The 21552-nt window shown below is 46.6% G+C and overlaps 1 protein-coding gene across 2 annotated transcripts in view; it reads right to left on the minus strand.

The window, feature by feature from the left end:
* LOC124595931 (zinc finger protein 395) overlaps window positions 1-21552 on the minus strand; it is a 518499-nt gene that overhangs the window by 90979 nt on the left and 405968 nt on the right. For both annotated transcript variants that reach the window (XM_047134850.1, XM_047134849.1), the window contains one exon: window positions 13068-13237. In XM_047134850.1, coding sequence (XP_046990806.1) covers window positions 13068-13237 — 170 coding nt within the window. The remainder of the gene's footprint in view (window positions 1-13067; window positions 13238-21552) is intronic.

Genomic DNA, 21552 nt, shown 5'->3' on the forward strand with positions numbered 1-21552 from the left:
TCCTTTAGAAAAAAATTATTTTGTTAGTCCGCGCAACCACTCATGCACCGCGTGGCGTACCTCTTCATCAGAATGGAACTTCTTTCCTCCCATTGCGTCTTTGAATGGTCCACACATATGGAAATCAGTTGGGGCAAGGTCTGGTGAGTATGGTGGATGAGTAAGACACTCAAAATGCAGGTCTGTGATTATTGCAACTGTTGTACGGACAGTGTGGGGCCTTGCATTGTCATGTTGCAAAAGGACACCTGCTGACAACAATCCACGTCGCTTTGATTTGATTGCAGGACGCAGATGATTTTTTAGATCTGTATATGATGCACTGGTGACAGTGATCAGTCTAGGCAAGTAATGCTCCAAAATGACGCCTTTTTCGTCCCAAAAGAGAGTCAGCAAAACCTTCCCTGCTGATGGTTGTGTTCGAAACTTCTTTGGTTTTCGTGTGAGGAATGGCGCCATTCCTTGCTCGCTCTCTTCATTTCCGGTTGGTGGAAGTGACCCCAGGTTTCGTCCCCATTAACGATTCTTGCAAGGAAGCCATCACCTTCTCGTTCAAGGAGCCTAAGAAGTTCTTCACAAGCATCAACACGTCGCTCTCTCATTCCAGGAGTCGGCTGCCGTGGTACTCATCTCGCAGACACTTTGTGAAACTGGAGCACTTCATGCACAGTGTGGTGTGCTGACCCATGACTAATCCGTCAACATGCTGCAATGTCATTCAGTGTCACTCGGCGGTTTTCCTGCACTATGTCTTCAACTGCTGCAATGTTCCGTGGAGTCACAACTCGATGTGCCTGACCTGGACGAGGAGAATCTTCCACTGAAGTCACACCATTTGCGAACTTCCTACTCCATTCGTAGACTTTCTGCTGAGACAAACATGCATCACCGTACTGAACCCTCATTCGTCGATGAATTTCAATAGGTTTCACACCTTCACTATGCAAAAACCGAATAACAGAACGCTGTTCTTCCCTGGTGCAAGTCCCAAGTGGGGCGGCCACCTTTATACTGATACTGCGACGGTATGTGTGCATCTGCACTATGCTGCCACCTACAGGCCATACTGCACGGTGTTTGTAGCACACTTACCAACTTACAGGAAACGGCGCGAAATTTCGATTTGTTATTACAAATTTAAGGTTTTCATTTGACTCACTCTCTTATATTATTGTCCATTCACATGTGCACTCATAGTTGGCCGATCTTTTGTATTAGTTATAAGTTTTTCTAATGCTGCACAAAAAAAGATATCAAATGGATGTAAACAAATAGAGCCCGCCTCCACGTGGCGGGACACGGGCAACGGTGTGAGTGGGGACGGGAGCCGGTGTGGTGTTACTTTCAGTCACTCCGGACCCCGGACCCAGTCACAGCGGCTAAGTGGCAACATATGACCCACCATAAGAAATTAGACGGTGGGACATAAGAAATAAGCAGCTAGTGAGAAAAAAAAGTTGGCCGATCCTGTTGATCAGATAGTGTACTTCAGACCTAGCCTTTTTCGACTTGCAGAAACTATCACAAAGAGCTATTACCAATACGCAATCAGAAGCGTGATAACGCCTGAGACAGCGATGCTGTATCACAAATTGACGCAATTCAACTGATCTTTGTCCAGTGCAGTATTTGACGCAGCTGATATGAAGTACACTACAAGAACACGCTGCCTCTTCCTTTGTTGCAGAACCACGTAGAAAGCTGCGGGGGAGTACGCCGCCTCCGCACAGCTGATAAGAGGAATTCCGTGTGCTGGCGCGGGTGTGGCGGTGTCGTGGGCGCGTGGCCCCCAGTGACCGCGCGTCGTGAGAGAGATGGTCGCGGCGCGGCTTTGTCCGGCGTTTCCGTGACTAAGTGCTGGCGTGGGCGCGAGCCGGGACGCGGGACACAGGACAATGCAGATCGGCGGCGAGATAGCCGCAACGCGACGCCACCGGCTCTCCGTTACCTTCTGTTGTGTGAGCTTCACACCGAAACGAGCAACAACCTTCCAGCCAGGGCCTGTCGAAAGTTTAATGTCGTTTCATTTCTTGTACCGTACGTTTCACTCAGTTAAGGACATTCTGGTTAGCGTTCAAGCAACTACACTCAAAGGTTGCCCTCCACAGAGCGTTCTAAAGCCCCCTTTATGCCCGCGCGAATGGAAGCGGACACAGGGGAATTCACATTCGCAGACAATTAACCATCGCTCAATACCAATCGCTTGTATCTCTGAACAGTTGTTTATGCCAGAGGCAAGAAAAGAGAACACCCGAGCAGCCTGTGAAAGCTGCGTTATTGTTTATTTTTCTATTTTTGCGCTAATAATTGGCACACAGAATATAAAACTATGTAGCTAGTAAACCTGCGATCGGTCGCGACAACACTGAAAATCAAAACTATTTTATTTGCAACATTTAGCTACACCTTCCAGCTAGTTTTTTGCAGAATCGCCGATCCACCTCAGACATTTATCGTAGCGTGGCACCAACTTTCCAATACCCTTCTCACAGAAGGTAGCTGCCTGTGCTTTCGACCAATGCCCTACCAATGCCCTACCCTGGACTGCAGCTCGTTGTCTGTGCCAAAATGCTGTCCTCACAGCCAGCGGTTCATGTGAGCGAAGAGACGAAAATCAGAAGGAGCATATTTTCTGCTGTACGGTGGGCGATCAAACATTTCCCTTCGAAAACGCTGCACAAGCGCCTTCTTTGCCCCTCTAGTGTTGCGTCAAGAATTGTCATGAAGAGGGAAATGAGTGACAATTATGTTGTGCGACTTTTTTGAAATCAGACGAAACCTTTTAGCAGTACTTCACACTTGGCGGAGACACACATTTTCTAGGCATTTTTACGTGCTCACTGTGAGCTCGGAACTGAAAAGAGCGACGTGACGTGGAAGCTGTACACACTGCGCAACACATCTGTGCAAAGCTTCACAGGGTTTTCACAGTGGTTTTAATTTTGTGACCGACCGAAGGTTTAAACAAAATAGCCGTCGTATTTTGCATGGAAAGTGGACTGTTTTCGATGAAGTAATCAACACAGCGTTAAGAAAGGAAGAGTTTAAATGTATCAGTTTCTACGTAAACTTGAAATGCATGAAGATAGTGCTCTTGTGTAGGTAGTGCTCGTAATGCTGAATTGCAGCTCCAGCTTTACACACCACTTGGGGCGGTACGCGCTTTTCGCTGGTTTCCCGTTACAACTGAGAAGAAAATTTAAAAACACTAATTAGATACGACTAACATAAGAAGAAAGGCTAGCATTTACACTCTGAACATTAGCGATCGCAAACATTTACGTTATCGAGTGTTTCGCATTTCAATAGCTGCTGCTATCTGACATCTGCACCAATGAAATAGAAACACTTCAAAATGGTTCAAATGGCTCTGAGCACTATGGGACTCAACATCTGTGGTCATCAGTCCCCTAGAACTTAGAACTACTTAAACCTAACTAACCTAAGGACATCACACACATCCATGCCCGAGGCAGGATTCGAACCTGCGACCGTAGCGGTCACGCCGTCCCAAACTGACGCGCCTAGAATCGCACGGCCACACCGGCCGGCTAGAAACACTTCACGGATTTTATTGACTACGGGTAAGGAGGCCCGCCTGGTTGGCCGTGCGGTCTAACGCACGGCTTTCCGGGCGGCAAGGAGCGCACGAATCCGCCCGGCGGATTTGTGTCGAAGTCCGGTGACCCGGCCAGCCTGTGGGTGGTTTTTAGGCGGTTTTCCATCTGCCTCGGCGAATGCGGGCTGGTTCCCCTTATTCCGCCTCAGTGACACTATGTCGGTGATTGCTGCGCAAACAAGTTCTCCACGTACGCGTACACCACCATTACTCTACCACGCAAACATAGCGGTTACACTCGTCTGGTGTGAGACGTTCCCTGGGGGGATACACCGGGGGCCGAACCGCACAATAACCCTGAAAGAGTAGTTCAGTGTGGGGCGGTGGAGGGGTGAAGTGGACTGCGGAAGTCGTCGTGGGGTTGTGGACCACTGCGGCTGCGGCGGGGACGGAGCCTCTCCGTCGTTTCTAGGTCCCCGGTTACTATACAATACAATACGGGTAAGAAGGATAATACCAAGAAAATATATCAGCAGAAGTGATACATATTTGAACATATTTGCTTTCAGGGAAATATGCTGTGCTTTTCTTTTTCTTTAATAGAATATATTACAAAGCTTGTGCGTATTCACTCTGTCCCTACCTGGTGTAAGCATCTAATGAATTTATAGTCGTTCTCGCGTGCCCCGTAGGACCTTTGAGTGTTTCGGCAATTTTCTAGAAATCATACCCACTTTTCTTCGGCTTTTGTGGTGTCCATCCAATGGAACTCAGAAGCACGTATGATATCTACAGTCTTCTACCAGCAACACTAAATTCTCTTCTGACCGCTTTATCGCTCACGCATCTCATGTTAACAACAAAAAAAAGTAGACAGGAAAGCAGACGAAAGCGGAGAGCACGTGAACTTCATTTGATGGTTGGCTAAAAGACCGATAACCAAGAGAATACGAGGGAACATAGTTCAATGACAACAGAACATGACCAAATGCTGTTACCTCTCATGCACCTAACATTTGCAGAGGAAAGAAATGCCGTTTGCTGTTGCACGCTCGTTTGTGTTCGCTTCGGTGGCACACACTTTTTACTACCGGTACGGTTGTGGCTGTAGTACCATGTAGTAGTGGTAGAAAAAGTAGTAATTTTTGTTGTTGATAATCTTGTTGTTGCTGCTGCTGTGATTGTGGTGGTGATCAGTTACATACTGATTTAACGGAAATCTCCACGTTATCGTATCCCGTCCAAGTCCCTTCATCTCTTCATAGCTACTGCAACCTATATCCACCTGAGCCTCTGTCCTGCAGTTAACCCTTCGTGTCCCTCCACAGTGATTTCTACCCGAGGGCTAAACCCGCGGACGCCGTCATTCTTTACAAAGATCACTACAATGCTACAAACAATCGTTAAAAGCCGGTCGTTGTGGCCGGGCGGTTCTAGGCGCTTCAGTCTGGAACCGCGCGACCGCTACGGTCGCACGTTCGAATCTTGCCTCGGGCATGGAAGTGTGTGGTGTCCTTAGGTTTAAATAGTTCTAAGTTCTAGGGGACTGATGACCTCAGTCTCATAGTGCTCAGAGCCATTTGAACCATATGAATCATTAAAACTGTGTACAATCCAATGAATTGCTGTGCGGTTCGAAATCGGCATTTACAATAAAAACTGATCATCGCAAAATACGACTAGTTGCAGTTATTTCGGAAAACCTTTGAAAACAGTAATATTGCTTCTACTTTGTCAGAGTTATGTATGAGTCCCATTAACATGGCTCTGTGAAAGTGTAAGCGGTGTGATGATTTTTGTTTACGACTATGTTCCAGAAATTTATGTTTATATTCGCATCGTATTAGTCGACATATTATTATTGCACCTGGGAATGAGTGCGCTTGGGTGGGCTCGTGTGTTTACCTGTGTGCTTGAAGCCTATCAGAATGTTGTCTGATGTTCTAATGACCAGATACTTGGTTCGTGATGCTGTTCGGTCTTCCAGTGTATAAGACAGTCGAACAAATGGATATGGTTTTCGTTTTACTGTAATGTCGCCGCGTGTTTCCGGCAGCTATCAAGGGATGCCAAGTGCAATAATATCGTGGTTGTGTAGCACAATTTCTCCAGCAAAACTGATAAACACAACAATAAGAATAACAAAAATACCGCAAAAGAATGTGTAAATAATAGATGTGCACCTAATGATGACAGCATGTATAGCAGCAAAGACGACTGGTCATAAAAAATTGTGTTGAGCAAGTGAGCCGCTCGGGCGCGGCAGCTGAGGAATGGTGGGCGTGGCCGGCCTGAGTCATGGTTGGCAGGTGGAGGAGGAGAGAGGGCGCGCTAAACAAACCGGCCAGCCTGCGCGGCACTGCGCTGCGTGAATCACACGCACGTGCGTGCCGCTGCGTCGCACGCCGCGGCGGACTGTCGTCCCTGAGTGATTCACTTCCGCTCTGGTGACACCGGAGGCTGCTGAAACCACGGCACCGGTCGGGCATCACCCACCTTACTCACTGACGTCTCGTGTTGGCAGGAAGTGAGCTTAAAGACGAGGACGGCAATGGCCTCACCGAGCCACCGAACAACTACCAGGACCACTGAAAGGTGACGAGTGTCATATAGTTCTGTACTTTGACCATATTTTAGCGGAAGCTGACTCCACACCCAATAAGAAAGCCTAATATACGTTCACGAATACTACAAACCATGCATCATTATCCTTCCAAACATTCTCATCCCTGTACTCGTATCACATATTCACACCGGTGTTAAAAAAAAGGATTTCATATTTTCAGATAAGGTAGTGTGGACCAAAACGAGAGACAAATGTTCAATAAACATGGGCTCTAAATTGCATACCTTAAGTGTTATGGGCACTTGTTCAGTAGAAGAGACAAGTTTCACAATAGCGAATATGAACCAGCTATCATACCTCTTGTTCCGTGTACGGCACTATGGTTTAGGTTGGCACTAGCCGATCTGAGTTGGTCGGACAGCCCTGCCTAAAAGGGGAGCAAAACGGGGTTTATCTGTCTAACAGGCAGGCTCTGAAGAGGGGGTGATCGCTGGTTGTGAGGAGAGAAAACGGTTGCATGGAGACAAAATGGACCACGGCGTGTGTGGAAAATGGGGCGCCAAGCGAATGCGCCCGTGTTTACCAGATGGAAGCTACGCTGGCAAGATCGGTTTGCTTCGTGCGCGGAGCAAGGAAGAAAAACGGTGATTCAAAGCAATCAAAAAAATGGCTTTGAGCACTATGAGACTTAACATCTATGGTCATCAGTCGCCTAGAACTTAGAACTACTTAAACCTAACTAACCTAAGGACATCACACACATCCATGCCCGAGGCAAGATTCGAATTTGCGACCGTAGCAGCAGCGCGGTTCCAGACTGAAGCGCCTAGAACCGCTCGGCCACACCGGCCGGCAAAGCAAACAGCGGTGCGTGTAACGTGTCTCAAGTGGCCAGACACGTGAAGTGTTAATGTAGACGCTGGTTTTACGGAAGGTTTGCAAAGACTACTGCTATTCGCTAATATTATAGACTCATCATCTTCGCTGAACATTACCTTACGCTACGTCGGCATCAAATTGTTTGTGTATTGTGCAACATTTGACTTAGAAACCAAATGGCTGTTTGAATGTGTTGTGCTAAAGAGGTTCGTGAAGTGAGGTTGTCACTAATCACGGAAGTAGCTGATGCTCATTTCTATCTGGATGTTTATTAACCACGCTGGTAAAGGCCGCTTGCGGGGACTGTGGAGTCAACTGGCTGCAGTCGAAGCTATTTGTCTCCTAGAAATTGTTGTTATTTCTAGTCTCTGATAGTAAACTGTTTCAGGTATAAGAGCTGACACTGTCTTGTATTTATGTGGACTGGGGTAAACGGATGGGGCATACCGCTGGACAAGTTGTGCGATGGAGCAACGGCCGTGACACGACAGACGTTACTAAGTGAGAAGCAATGGTTGGTTGGTTGGTTGGTTTGGGGAAGGAGACCAGACAGCGTGGTCATCGGTCTCATCGGATTAGGGAAGGATTGGGAAGGAAGTCGGCCGTGCCCTTTCAGAGGAACCATCCCGGCATTTGCCTGGAGTGATTTAGGGAAATCACGGAAAACCTAAATCAGGATGGCCGGACGCGGGATTGAACCGTCGTCCTCCCGAATGCGAGTCCAGTGTCTAACCACTGCGCCACCCCGCTCGGTGAGAAGCAATGTTCCACTTCTGACTGTATCAGGTCTAATGTTAGTGAACATTCAGATCATCTGGTTACCTTTCAGTCTTCTATAAGTCCTAAACAAAACTGATATATTCATTTGTATATTCTGGTAAGCTGAAAGATTTGTTAGTTGATCTGGTTATGCTTATTCTGCCTCGTGAGTAAGGGTGGAAGCGACGCACTTGATTGCTGGTTTAAGTAAGATTAGTGTAATTGTAATTTCTCAGGAAGGACAATAACTGGAAGACTTGCATTAAAGGTTCAGTTTTTAAGATGTTAATTTGTAAATTTTATGGTTCAAATGGCTCTGAGCACTATGGGACTTAACATCTGAGGTCATCAGTCCCCTAGAACTTAGTACTACTTAAACCTAACTAACCTAAGGACATCACACAACACCCAGCCATCACGAGGCAGATAAAATCCCTGACCCCGCCGGGAATCGAACGCGCCAGTTCTGTGAAGGCCGAGAACGACTACCGAAACTCTGTATTTGCCAGAATACACTATCTGATCAAAAGCAGTATTCTTGCATAGTGCGGGACTGGCCCATAAATGTGACCACAGGCGCACCCGCCAGTACGGAAGAAGATGATGTGGCGTATTTTCTTTTCAGTAGAGAAGCGGCAAATAGCAGAATGGGACCGTCAGGAAAGCTCAGTGAGCTTGAAGGTAGGCATCTCCTGGGTAGCACATCCATCGGGAAATTTCAGCGCTTATAAAGCAGCTCAAGATGAACGCTGGTGATGTAACTGCGAAATAGAAACATGAAGGAACAGTCACAGGCAAACCAAGACCGAGCACGTCGGGTGTACTGGCGGACAGTGACCGTCTAGCATCGTAGGGGTGCCTGTAAAAATTCGCATGAAATCAGCGGAACGAATCACTCATGAGTTCCAAACTGCTACAGCAGTCTAGCTAGCACAACGACTCCACGGAAAAACGGGATACAATGGCCATACATTTCTGTAGGCAGTGCTCAGCGGCGCTCGAGATGATACACTGAACAGTGGATGAATGCAACGACGATTCACGATATACCCTGTGACAATCCGATGGAATATGTGTTTGCCAAATGCGTGGTGAACATTACCTGCCATTTTATGTAGCGCAAACAATGAAGTATGCGAGGATGTCGGGAAAGGCAGAGGGGTGGGGGTAGGGGGGGGGGGGGGGTTCGTAGTTACCGTGTGGTTCCTTTACTGAGCTGAAGTAAACGCTAAGTGCGGAAGGATATGACCACGTCTTACAGAACTGTGTACTGTGTTCGGAGGTGGTGACTGATTGTATCAGCATGGAAAATGGACTGCTAGAGTTTTGAGCTGAACCGAATGGAACACTTTCGGGAGGAGTTAGAACACGAACTTCGCGAGCGACTCCAGTGTCCAACATCCCTGCCTTCTCTGGTATCAGCTCTTGAGGAAGAATGGGCTGCCATTCCTCCACAGGCATCCAAACAATTCACTGAAAGCCGTCTAAAGGTGAAGGAGGGACAAGACCCATATTAAGTCCAGTAATATGTAACGGAATGCTTCCGAACAGGTAGTGTATTGCTGTAAAGAATCTACGATCGTATATGTTAATTACTTTGCGTGAAACTATTTTGTAAAGCTGACGTCTATGTGAAGTTTTTGAGCGAGTGAGCCGGGAGACTGAGGGGCAGAGAGCCCGGCACCTGAGCCGCGGCTGGCTTCCCTGCGGAGGGAGGGGCTTAATCAGCCGGCGCCGGCGCCACGTGGAACGCGCCGGCACGTGTCGCGCACAGCACCCTCCGCCGCCACCGCCGCCGCCGGCACCCCTACAGACGGCGCGCCTGCCGAACTGAATGCCTGCGCACGTCGGCCACACTTCCGCCTACAGCCCAAACTAACTACCTCTCGATGAGGTGATCGCGGAAAGCTAGCAGCCACGCGTCTGGTGAAACATTTAAACCACTGCCATTACTGGTTTGTAACTGAGTTCATCTCCGGACGGCTGCAGTACATTTGTAAAAAGAAATTGCTGATGATCTGTTGTATCTGCGAAATCCATACTCCCCTACTGTGATAGAGAACGACAGGAAAAAAATGAGGGTACTTGCTACTCTCAAGGTAAAGGAAAATCGAGAATAAATAGACTACCGGCCATTAAAATTGCTACACGACGAATATGACGTGCTACAGACGAGAAATTAAACCGGCAGGAAGAAGATGCTGTGATAAGCAAATGATTAGATTTTCAGAGCATTCACACAAGGTTGGCGCCGGTGGCGACACCTTCAACGTGCTCACATGAGGAAAGTTTCCAACTGATTTCTCATACACAAACAGCAGTTGACCGGGGTTGTCTGGTGAAACGTTGTTGTGATGCCTCGTGTAAGGAGGAGAAATGTGTACCATCACCTTTCCGACTTTGATAAAGGTCGGATTGTAGCCTATCGCGATTGCGGTTTATCGTATCGCGACATTACTGCTCGCGTTGGTCGAGATCCAATGACCGTTAGCAGAATATGGAATCGGTGGGATAAGGAGGGTAATGCGGAACGCCGTGCTGGATCCAAACGGCCTCGTATCACTAGCAGTCGAGATGACAGGCATCTTATCCGCATGGCTGTAACGGATCGTGCAGCCACGTCTCGATCCCGGAGTCAACAGATGGGGACGTTTGCAAGACAACAACCATTTGCACGAACAGTTCGACGACGTTTGCAGCAGCGTGGCTGCGTTTACCCTTGACGCTGCATCACAGACAGCAGCGCCTGCGATGGTGTACTCAACGACTAACCTGCGTGCACGAATGGCAAAACATTTTTTTTTCAGATGAATCCTGATTCTGTTTACAGCATCATGATGGTCGCATCCGTGTTTGGCGACATCGCGGTGAACGCACATTGGAAGCGTGTAATCGTCGTCTCCCTACTTGCGTATCACCCGGCGTGATGCTAGGGGGTGCCATTGGTTACACGTCTCGGTCACCTCTTGTTCGCATTGACGGCACTTGAACAGTGGACGTTACATTTCAGATGTGTTACGACCCGTGGCTCTACGCTTCATTCGATCCCTGCGAAACCCTACATTTCAGCAGGATAATGCACGACTAAATGTTGCAAGCCCTGTACGGGCCTTCCTGGATACAGAAAATGTTCGACTGGTGCCCTGGCCAGCACATTCTCCAGATCTCTCACCAACTGAAAACGTCTGGTCAGTGGTGGCCGAGCAACTAACTGGCTCGTCACAATACGCCAGTCACTACTCTTGATGAACTGTGGTATCGTGTTGAAGCTGTACGAGCAGCTGTATCTGTACACGCTATTCAAGCTCTGTTTGACCCAATGCCCAAGCGTATCAAGGCCATGTCAGTTCTAGTATAATACGTTTGTCCAATGAATACCCGTTTATCATCTGCATTTCTTTTTTGGTGTAGCAATATTAATGGTCAGTAGTGTATATTTTCAAGAACGTAACAGGTTAATCAGTAAATAAACATCGTTTCCTGCTTTTAGAGCTTCGAATAAAAGAGTTCCATTTTAATGAAACTATATTAATCTCACAATCATTCTCGCATATCTATCTTGCGAATAAGTGAGTTTCGTTTCCATTTCTAATCTTTATCACATTCTATTATAGTAGTGCTGCCAAGCCTTCTTACAAATAAGCTTTGACCGTCACAAAAGAAGCTGTGTCAGAACGAATCAAATTGGTAACGAGTTACAATTACTTGAATGTTGCCCCAATACTGTGGCTGGTGGTCGTTTTACAAATCTCCCGTCTTTCCATAAAGCTAACGTTGTCCTTCACACGCAATCAAGTGATAAAATTTATTTTAACATTGTATCTATATGTACACGACACATGCCAGTGGAAAGTAGATGGCATAGGGCATAGTTTATCGTCCAAGATAGTAAAATTTCTTCCCTTTCCATTCGGGAACAATAACTGTTAAATATCACCTGTTAATTAATTTAACGCTGTTTCTCCAAAGGAAAAGGCATTTAAGTGTCCGACGAATATTTGCAGATTCCGTCTTGAAGACCAGATTTTGGAACAGTATACGAAGGATTTCACAGAAGAGGCTACCAAATGACACACACACACACACACACACACACACACACACACAATCAATTTCTGTTACACTCCCCTGCCAGTTGAACCCCGTGTTACTCAGAACTGTTGTTGGTTCCACATGTGTGTTTCGTAACTGAACCAAAATACACAACATATATATTATTATAAATGATATAAAGTCTTTATACGAGTCCGCAATAACTGTCGCTAGTTAATGAAATTTTCTAATGTGTTATTTACGTTTTTAAATTTTTTAAGTGTAAAATGTTTTTAATTTGTACAGTGTAAAATGTTTCAAAAAGCGCGAGACAGACTTAAAGATTGCATTAAGACAGGTCCGCATAATTTCTGAAGTCTTGACATCCACGCCCTGGTCAGCGTAAAAAAAAATTACGTCGGCCATGACAACGTTATGTCTGCTTTTATTTCAAGACGTATGCTAATCTATTTCAATGTGAGGTATATGCTGGTACAGTGATAAAACCTGCTATGTGGTTTGCACCTCTAAGTGGTACGTTATAGACATCGTATCTGTAACTGTTGTGTCTGTTCCTCGCTTCGTTCTGCTGCATTGTTAGCGACGCAACTGCGGTATATTTTCCCCCACACTTCTGTATGGATCATGGCCTATTGTCAGCATATAATAACATTTTTGTGCCATACCGCTTGATACACAAACCACAGACTGAAATAAAGTTTTACTAGAATTCCCTTTCAGGGAAGATGGGAAATCATCGGAGACAGCTTACCCAAGTAACAGCTTTATCCTTATGCAATGCTTCGACGAGTTTTCTAGCCGTCTTGTCCTTCAGAAGAACTCCAAAATTTGCGTCATAATAAAGCTGTAACCGGCCGACAACCAACGTTGTCGACGGTGACGCGATACTATTACGAAAGGTTATTCTGCAATCAACTACGTGGCTAGAGGAAAGGTTAGAATATTTGTTTTATTCCCTTCTATGATCACACAGTTGTCGGGTCCGTAGACTACTGGTACCGGACAGCGATGACAATCTTCAGATCTGTATTAAAAGTATGTCCTAATACATGTGAAGATAATCATCGCTGTCCGAAACCAGTATTCTAAGGACGTAACAATTGTGTGATCGTAGTCGGAGGAAAAGAAAATTATCCTGCACTTTCTGGATCACAATTCTATTCGAAGCGACGTCGCAGCTTGCGAGAGGGTGGCGCGTGGGCGCGACGAGAAGCTGCGCCTGGCTGCCTGCCTGCCTGCCTGCCTGCCTACCTTCTTGCGCTTGGGCAGGTCGTCGAAGTCGTCGAGCACGATGCCCTCGTCGGCGTTGAGGTGCGCCCAGAGCGCCGCCGTCGAGCCGGAGGCGGAGCCGGCGTCGCTGAGCGGGGGCGAGGGCGTGCCGCTGCGGCCCGACGCGTCCGACCCGGGGCTGGGCGACGGGCCTGCGGGCAACACACACAGTGCCAAATTCTGCAGGGTAGCGGGAGCAACGCAATAAAAGGCACGGCGGTAGGAATACTGGCCACCGAAGGCACGGCTCTGGGTTCGAGTCCCGATCCGGCGCACTGTTTTAATCTGCCAAGAAGTTTCAGAACAGCGCACTCGCCGCAGCAGAGGGAAAGATTCATTCGGGAAAAATACTGTTTAGCTTTTCGTCGACAACTAGTGCATAAGCGCCAAAGAACAACCTGCGAACCGATAAGGATGGTTCAAAATGGTTCAAATGGCTCTGAGCACTATGGGCCTCAACTTCTGAGGTCATCAGTCCCCTAGAACTTAGAACTACTTAAACCTAGCTAACCTAAGGACATGACACACATCCATGCCCGAGGCAGGATTCGAACCTGCGACCGTAGCGAACGCGCGGTTCCAGACTGTAGCGCCTAGAACCGCTCGGCCACTCCGGCCGGCGATAAGGATGGGGAAGGAACCATCGCGACATCAGCGCTACCCTTTTAGTACCAGTGGCGTATGCATGAAACTATCATTTTATTAACTTTTTTAAAGTACCTGTGCCATTTGCATGAAACCAGCGATGACATTGCTGGACAGACACATACACTGATATGACAAAACTCAGGGGATGTCTCCTAATATCGTGTGGGACCTCCTTTTGCGCGCCGTAGTGCAACGATTCTACGTGCCATGGACTCGTTGGAAGTCCCCTGCAGAAATATTGAATCATGTTGCTTCTGTACCTGTCCATAATTGCTAAATTGTCACCGATGCACGATCCTGCGTCAGAACCGAAAATGATTCAAATGGCTCTGAGGACTATGCGACTTAACTTCTGAGGTCATCAGTCGCCTAGAACTTAGAACTACTTCAACCTAGCTAACCTAAGGACATCACACACATCCATGCCCGAGGCAGGATTCGAACCTGCGACCGTAGCGGTCGCTCGGCTCCAGACTGCAGCGCCTAGAACCGCACGGCCACTCCGGCCGGCTATCAGAACTGACTTCAGACCTATGTCTGCCGGCCGCTGTGGTCGATCGGTTCCATGAATGGCAGCAAATGGTCTCCAAGTACCCAAACATAACAATTTCCAGTCTATGATCGGTTCAGTTGAAGCAGAGGACTCTTCATAACCATGTACACACAACCCACATCGTTATAGAACCACCATCAATTAGCACAGTGCCTTGTTCACAACTTGGGTCCATGGCTGGCACTGACAACTCTACGGAAAACGCCGCTGCTCTCGGTCATTAAGTGAAGACCGTCGGCCACAGCATTGTCCGTGGTGAGGTGTAATGCCTGCAATTTGGTATTCTCAGCACACTCTTGATATTGTGGATCTCGAAACATCGAATTCCCCAATGATTCCAGAAATGGAATGTCCCATGCGTCTAGCTCCAACCACCATTCTGCGTTCAAAGTCTCTCACTTCCGGCCGTGCGGCCACAATCACGTCGGAAACCTTTTCTCACGAATTATCAGAGTACAAATAACAGCCCCGCCAATGAACTGCCCCTTTATACTTTGTGCAAGCGGTACTACCGCTATCTATACGTGTGCATGTCGCTACCCCACGACTTTTGTAATGTCAGTGTACTGGTATAGTGAGGCAATTCTACGAATGTAGGAATCACTCACATCGTTGAAAGCAACAGTCGACGCACAGATTGTGAAACACTGAAAAACAAACACACACACACACACACACACACACACACACGTACTTTTCATATAAAATTATTAAATTTTAGGCCCACTTTTGATTGTTACTTAGGACTATTATTTTAGGCATTGTAAGTTCACGGAAGTTTCCAGATGTGGGATTGTGTCTAGGAAAGTCCGGGATTGCTTTCAAGTATATCCCATGAAACTATGGGTCGTTGAAAACTACTGATTTATCTTATAGCGACTAAAACATGAAGCCGGCACCGGTAGTCGACCGGTTCTAGGCGCTTCAGTCCGGAACCGCGCGACAGCTACGGTCGCTGGTTCGAATCCTGCCTCGGGCATGGATGTGTGTGACGTCCTTAGGTTAGTTAGGTTTAAGTAGTTCTCAGTTCTAGGGGATTGATGACCTCAGATGTTGAGTCCCATAGTGCTCAGAGCCATTTTGAACTAAAACATGAGTAAAAATAAAAGTATAAATTATGATGCAAACGTGTAGGTTCGAATTTAAAACACGATTAAAAGGCTCTCATTTACTTTCAGAAAGGCGCACAGTGTTCTCCTACATGGCACTTTCCTAAATACTCAGCTGATACCATACACTATGTGGTCCAAAGTACCCGGACACCGGGCTGAAAATGACTTACAAGTTCGTGGCGCCCTCTATCGGTAATGCTGGAATTCAGTATGGTGTTGGCCCACTCTTACCCTTGATAACAGCTTCCACTTTCGCAGACATACGTTCAGTCAGGTGCAGGAAGGTTTCCTGGGGAATGGTAGTCCATTCTTCACGGACTACTGCACTGAGGAGAGGTATCGACGTCGGTCGGTGAGGCCTAGCACGAAGTCGGTGTTCCAAAACATCCCAAAGGTGTTTTATCGGATTCAGGTTAGGACTCTGTGCAGGCCAGTCCATAACAGAGATGTTATTTGCGAGTGCAGGCTTTTTCGGCGAAATTCATATATGAAGTCTTCACGGGTTGTCAGCCGAGTAGCATCGTCGTCTCGCAGCAACGTTTCGATGGACTGCGCATTCCATCGAAATGTTGCTACGAGACGGCTATGCTACTCGGCTGACAACCCGTGAAGACTCCATATAGGGATTTTGCTGTCGTGTAACCACTCCGCCACAGGCCGTACATTATGAATAGTGCTCGACCGCGTTGAAAGATGCAGTCGCCATCCCCGAATTGCTCTTCAACATTGGGAAGCAAGAAGGTGCTTAAAACATCAATGTAGGCCTGTGCTGTGATAGTGCCACGGAAAACAGCAAGGGGTGCAAGCTCCCTCCATGAGAAACACGACCACACCATAACACCACCGCCTCCGAATTTTACTGTTGGCACTGCACACGCTGACAGATGACGCTCACCGGGCATTCGCCATACCCACACCCTGCAATCTGATCGCCACATTGTGTACCATGATTCGTCGCTCCACACAACGTTTTTCCGCTGCTCAATCGCCCAATGTTTACGCTCCTTACACCAACCGAGGCGTCGTTTGGCATTTACTGGCGTGATGTGTGGTTTATGAGCAGCCACTCGAGCGTCAATCCCAAATTTGCTCATTTCCCGCCTTACTGTCATAGTACTTGCAGTGGATCCTGAAGCTGTTTGGAATTCCTGTGTGATGGTCTGGATAACTGTCTGCCTAATACACATTACGACCCTCTTCAACTTTCAGTGGTCTCTGTCAGTCAACAGACGAGGTCGGCCTGTACGCTTTTGTGCTGTACGTATCCCTTCGCGTTTCCACTTCACTATCACGTCGGATACAGTGGACCTTGGGATGTTTAGGCGTGTGGAAATCTCGCGTACCGACGTATGACACAAGTGACACCCAATCACCTGACCACGTTCGAAGCCCGCCAATTCCGCGAGCGCCCCATTCTCTCTCTCACGATGTCTAATGACTACTGAGGTCGCTGATACGGGGTACCTGGCAGTAGGTGGCTGTATAATGCACCTCATATGAAAAACTTATGTTTCTGAGGGTGTCCGGATACTTTTGATGACATGGTGTATCTTTTGTGATAAGAGGAAATAATACTCGGAACATGCTAAAAGTTAGTGGGCAAGTGCGGCGTCCATTAACTTTCACACCGTTTCCGAGGAACCAGTTATTGCCTAACAATCTTATTGCATTCTCTGACAAGCGCATTTTCCCGGTCTAATTCGTATGGGACTTAGTGTCTCAATATAGGTATAGTTTGTGTGCAGATTGATCTCATAATGTAAGTGATAATACGAATTCATTCGCTGAGATATATCTACTGTACTGTATCTACGAGGGCTCTGTAGACGTCGACTTGACCAGGCGCCCCTGCACACTTTGTTCTCTTGGCTACACATTAAGGGCGAGAATTGCAAATATTATTAGGAATTTTAGGCGCATATATTTTCAATAGCTTATTTTACACACCATGCATAATTTATTGTGCAGAATTGGGGGCTGTTTGATAACTTAATTGTTTTGTGAAACATTTCAGCTGCCATAGCTGCGGTGCGATTATTGAGTCGATGTATCGGTGCAAAGACTTCGTAGTGGGCCCTCGAATCGCGTGTGCGAAACATTAGACGCCTCTTCCGTGATTCTTCGGGTGTTGCAATGAAAATCGTTTTAGACTAGCTTCCACGTTTGTTTTCCAATAGCCTTATGTAACGACAGTGTCGTGCTCAAAAACCAAGCACATGAACAAAACGCCCGCGGATGCCTATGGCCGCCTGGCTTGTATCTTCGAGAAGATGTTTAAATGCGCTTCTTATCGATGCGACTTCGATAGCGCCAACACCCACTGTTTTTTATCAACAGCCTTATCACATCAACCAAAGGACTGTCGTCGTGAGCGGGTTTGGCAACCACTGCAGTACCACTATTGTTCTTTATGCAGAACTCAAGAGGTCAGTGATGTGCCACACACTAAATCTATAGTTAGTATTGCTCTAGTAGGCCTGTAGCAGAAAACAGTTACAGCTAAAGAAGTTACAGCTACAGAAAGGATCAGAAGCAATACACGCCAGTGCCCCAAGTTATCCGTCGGTTTAAATCACTTTTACTTTGTGTGAAATGGAATCCAACGCAGTCTCAGAATCTCGTCCACGACGAAATACTCCCAAAACTATAACGTGCTAGACTTTAAACAGTACCAAATCGAGCGTTATATGACTGAAAGTGGTCAACCTGATTTATAGCCTGATGAAGTAACTCTCGTGTTAACGACATAGCTTTCCGTCGAGAGTGGCATAAACAACAAAGCGGCCCTAGTTTCCGTGGAGAGTGGAGCAAACTTGCGGGCGGAGCGCCTGACCTACAAAAGAAATGGATACAGCTGTCATAAACTCAAAGGTTCGCTTGAACGCTACAAAGTGTCACAAGCAGTGGAGGAATGGCGGCGGCACGCCCTTGCTACATTCCGACCTTCGTTAGCACGCTGGAGTCTCATTCGGGAGGACGACGGTTCAGATCCCCGTTTGGCCATCCACATTTGTGTCTCCGTGATTTTCCTGAATCGCTTAAGGCAAATGAGGAAATGGTTTCTTTGAAATGGGCCGTCAACTCGCGCTTATGCTCCGTCTGTAATGGCCTCGTTGTGTACAGGATTTTCAAAACCAATCTTCATTTCTTCCTTCTTTCCTTCTGACCTTTGAACTGACTTGCCCAGCCAGTTACATTGGACATGTACACACTATGAACCACGGTGCAGCTTTGCGGTTTTCTGCATCTACACCTACACTCCACAAGCAACTTTGCGATGGCTGATGGAGGATACTTCTGATACAGTTTGCGGTAAACTGAAGAGCCAACATCGGAGTCTCCACTCTGTTTACCATGGTAACTCACAAGGAACGCGACAGCAGATGTTTCCAGCCTGATAGAAACGATAAGTGACATAAGAACTACAGAACGCCGCGCGGAATGGCCGCATGGTTTGAGGCGCCTTGTCACGGATTGCTCGGCCCCTCCCGTCGGAGGTTCGAGTTCTCCCTCCGGCGTGTGTGTGTGTGTGTGTGTGTGTGTGTGTGTGTGTTGGCTGGCTCTAAGCACTATGGGACTTAACAGCTGTGGTCATCAGTCCCCTAGAACGTAGAACTACTTAAACCTAACTAACCTAAGGACATCACACACATCCATGCCCGAGGCAGGATTCGAACCTGCGACCGTAGCAGTCGCGCGGTTCCGGACTGCGCGCCTAGAACCGCGAGACCACCGCGGCCGGCTGTGTGTGTGTGAGTGTGTGTGTTGTTCTTAGCATTAATTAGTTTACTATGAATACAACCTTTGGATCCGTAGTTAGTACCTAACTATTTAGCCAGAATTATATTACTGGATTTGTCTCTTGCAAATCCGCTGCATTTAAAAAATGGCCAGGTGCGAGAACGACTCGCGCACTCTGGGTCCGTACAAGCTTAATTATGTGTGTAGACAGTTCACCCATTCCGGGAATCGAGAATCTCGACGATTTTTCTCTGTTATCGACATTTATACTGGCAAGATATCGGCCCTAGGAATCCAAAGACTTTCGAGAAGGTTTTAATTTCATATTCGAAGTCGGATAACAGATGACAAAAGATATACGTTTTTCGTGTGATATAATTTAAATTAATAATTTTCTGATTTTTTCCTTTACTAATACTGTGACGCCTTACTTCTCGCCAAATTTCATAAATCTACTTAACAGAATGTAACCTACAGGTTTTTAATGAGTGCGTCTGCGAGCGTAAATGTGAGAAAAATGACTGTATCTTTTGACTGCATTAATTTAGAAGCCTAAGTTTCTTGCGCCACCAATGGACCATAGACCTCAGTACGTGACATATTTCAACTTTATACATCTAACCTTTGCTGAGAAAAATGGATACTAGCAGACAGAGGGACATACAGTCAACTATAAAATAATCCCTATGACAGAATTACACATTAACAATTTAGGATGTTACCCTGTACTGTGAAATCCTTCTTGCCACATTTCATGATTCTAAACCAATGGGAAGTGCGATATAGATTTTGATGAATGAGTTTACGCGTATGTAAATGGCCGTATCTGTTGATTCCATTAACTTAGAAGCTTCAATTTATTTTCGCACCAAGAAACTGTAGATCTTACAAGGGAACCTCCCCATAGCACCCCCCTCAGATTTAGTTATAAGTTGGCACAGTGGATAGGCCTTGAAAAACTGAACACAAATCAATCTAGAAAACAGAAACTATGAAAAAAATAAGCAAAATATACAAAATGAGTAGCCCATGTGCAAGATAGGCAACATCAAGGACAGTGTAAGCTCAGGAGCGCCGTGGTCCCGTGGTTAGCGTGAGCAGCTGCGGAAGGAGAAGTCCTTGGTTTAAGTCTTCCCTCGAGTGAAAAGTTTACCTTCTTTATTTTCGCAAAGTTATGATCTATCCGTTCGTTCATTGACGTCTCTGTTCACTGTAATAAGTTTAGTGTCTGTGTTTTGCGACCGCACCGCAAAACCGTGCGATTAGTAGACGAAAGGACGTGCCTCTCCAATCGGAACCGAAAACATTTCATCACAGGGTCATAGGTCAACCGATTCCTCCACAGGAAAACACATCTGATATATTCTATACGATACTGGTGACGGCATGTGCGTCACATTACAGGAATATGTTGTCGACCCACCTAACTTGTACACTTGGCAAATGGGTAAAAACATTCTTCTACCTTGCCCGATTTAAGTTTTCTTGTGGAAGTGATAATCGCTCCCAAAAAAGTGATGAAAACATAAGAGTTTGTCACATAAACTACAACAAATGAATGCACAGTTTCACAGTCGCACAGTTTTCCCTGTGCTCTGTCAAAACATATGTTTTCAACGTTTTAAAATTTTTCCGTGTGTAGACCGTCAAATCCTGCAGATGTCCAAGCAAATCTGAACATGTCCTGGAATTTTGGAGAGCGAAATTGATTGTGTGTGAGTGCCTGAATTTTGATAATTGTCGGAAAATAAAAAAAACTAAACTTCCACTCGAGGGAAGACTTGAACCAAGGACCTCTCATTCCGCAGTTGCTCACGCTAATCACGGGACCATGGCGCTCCTGAGCTTACACTGTCCTTGATGTTGCCTATCTTGCCCATGGACTACTCATTTAGTATATTTTGCTTATTTTTTTCATAGTTCCACAAAACTTCTTCCTGTTTTCTCGACTGATCTGTGTTCAGTTTTTCAAGGGCTATCCACTGTGCCAACTTATAACTAAATCTGAGGGGGAGGTTCCCTTGTTAGTATATGATGTAAATTGAGACGTACACCCATTTCTGAGGAAAAGGGTTTTTGACAGGGAGACAGACAGAAAACGAAGTGGTCCTATAAGGGTTTCGTTTTCACCGATTGAGAAATGGAAGCCTAAAAAAGAAGTTGATGGCTATATCTCGATAACTATGGAAGTCGCGAGAACGTGTTGGATTCTGTTTCGTAAGTTTCTGGTCACCATCCGCTTGGGTAAACAGAGATTAGAAATATATTTAACGAGTTAAATGTTATAAGGGGAAAAATTTATTCTGAAACCGATCCATTGTCTTTGAAACACCGATAGTGGCGTGGCGTGGCTGGTGGCAGTAGGGGCGATCAGATGTTGCGCTGCCGGCGAAGCCCCGCAGAGCGAGCCCGG

Source organism: Schistocerca americana, chromosome 2 (assembly GCF_021461395.2).
Source record: "Schistocerca americana isolate TAMUIC-IGC-003095 chromosome 2, iqSchAmer2.1, whole genome shotgun sequence".
NCBI lineage: Eukaryota > Metazoa > Arthropoda > Insecta > Orthoptera > Acrididae > Schistocerca > Schistocerca americana.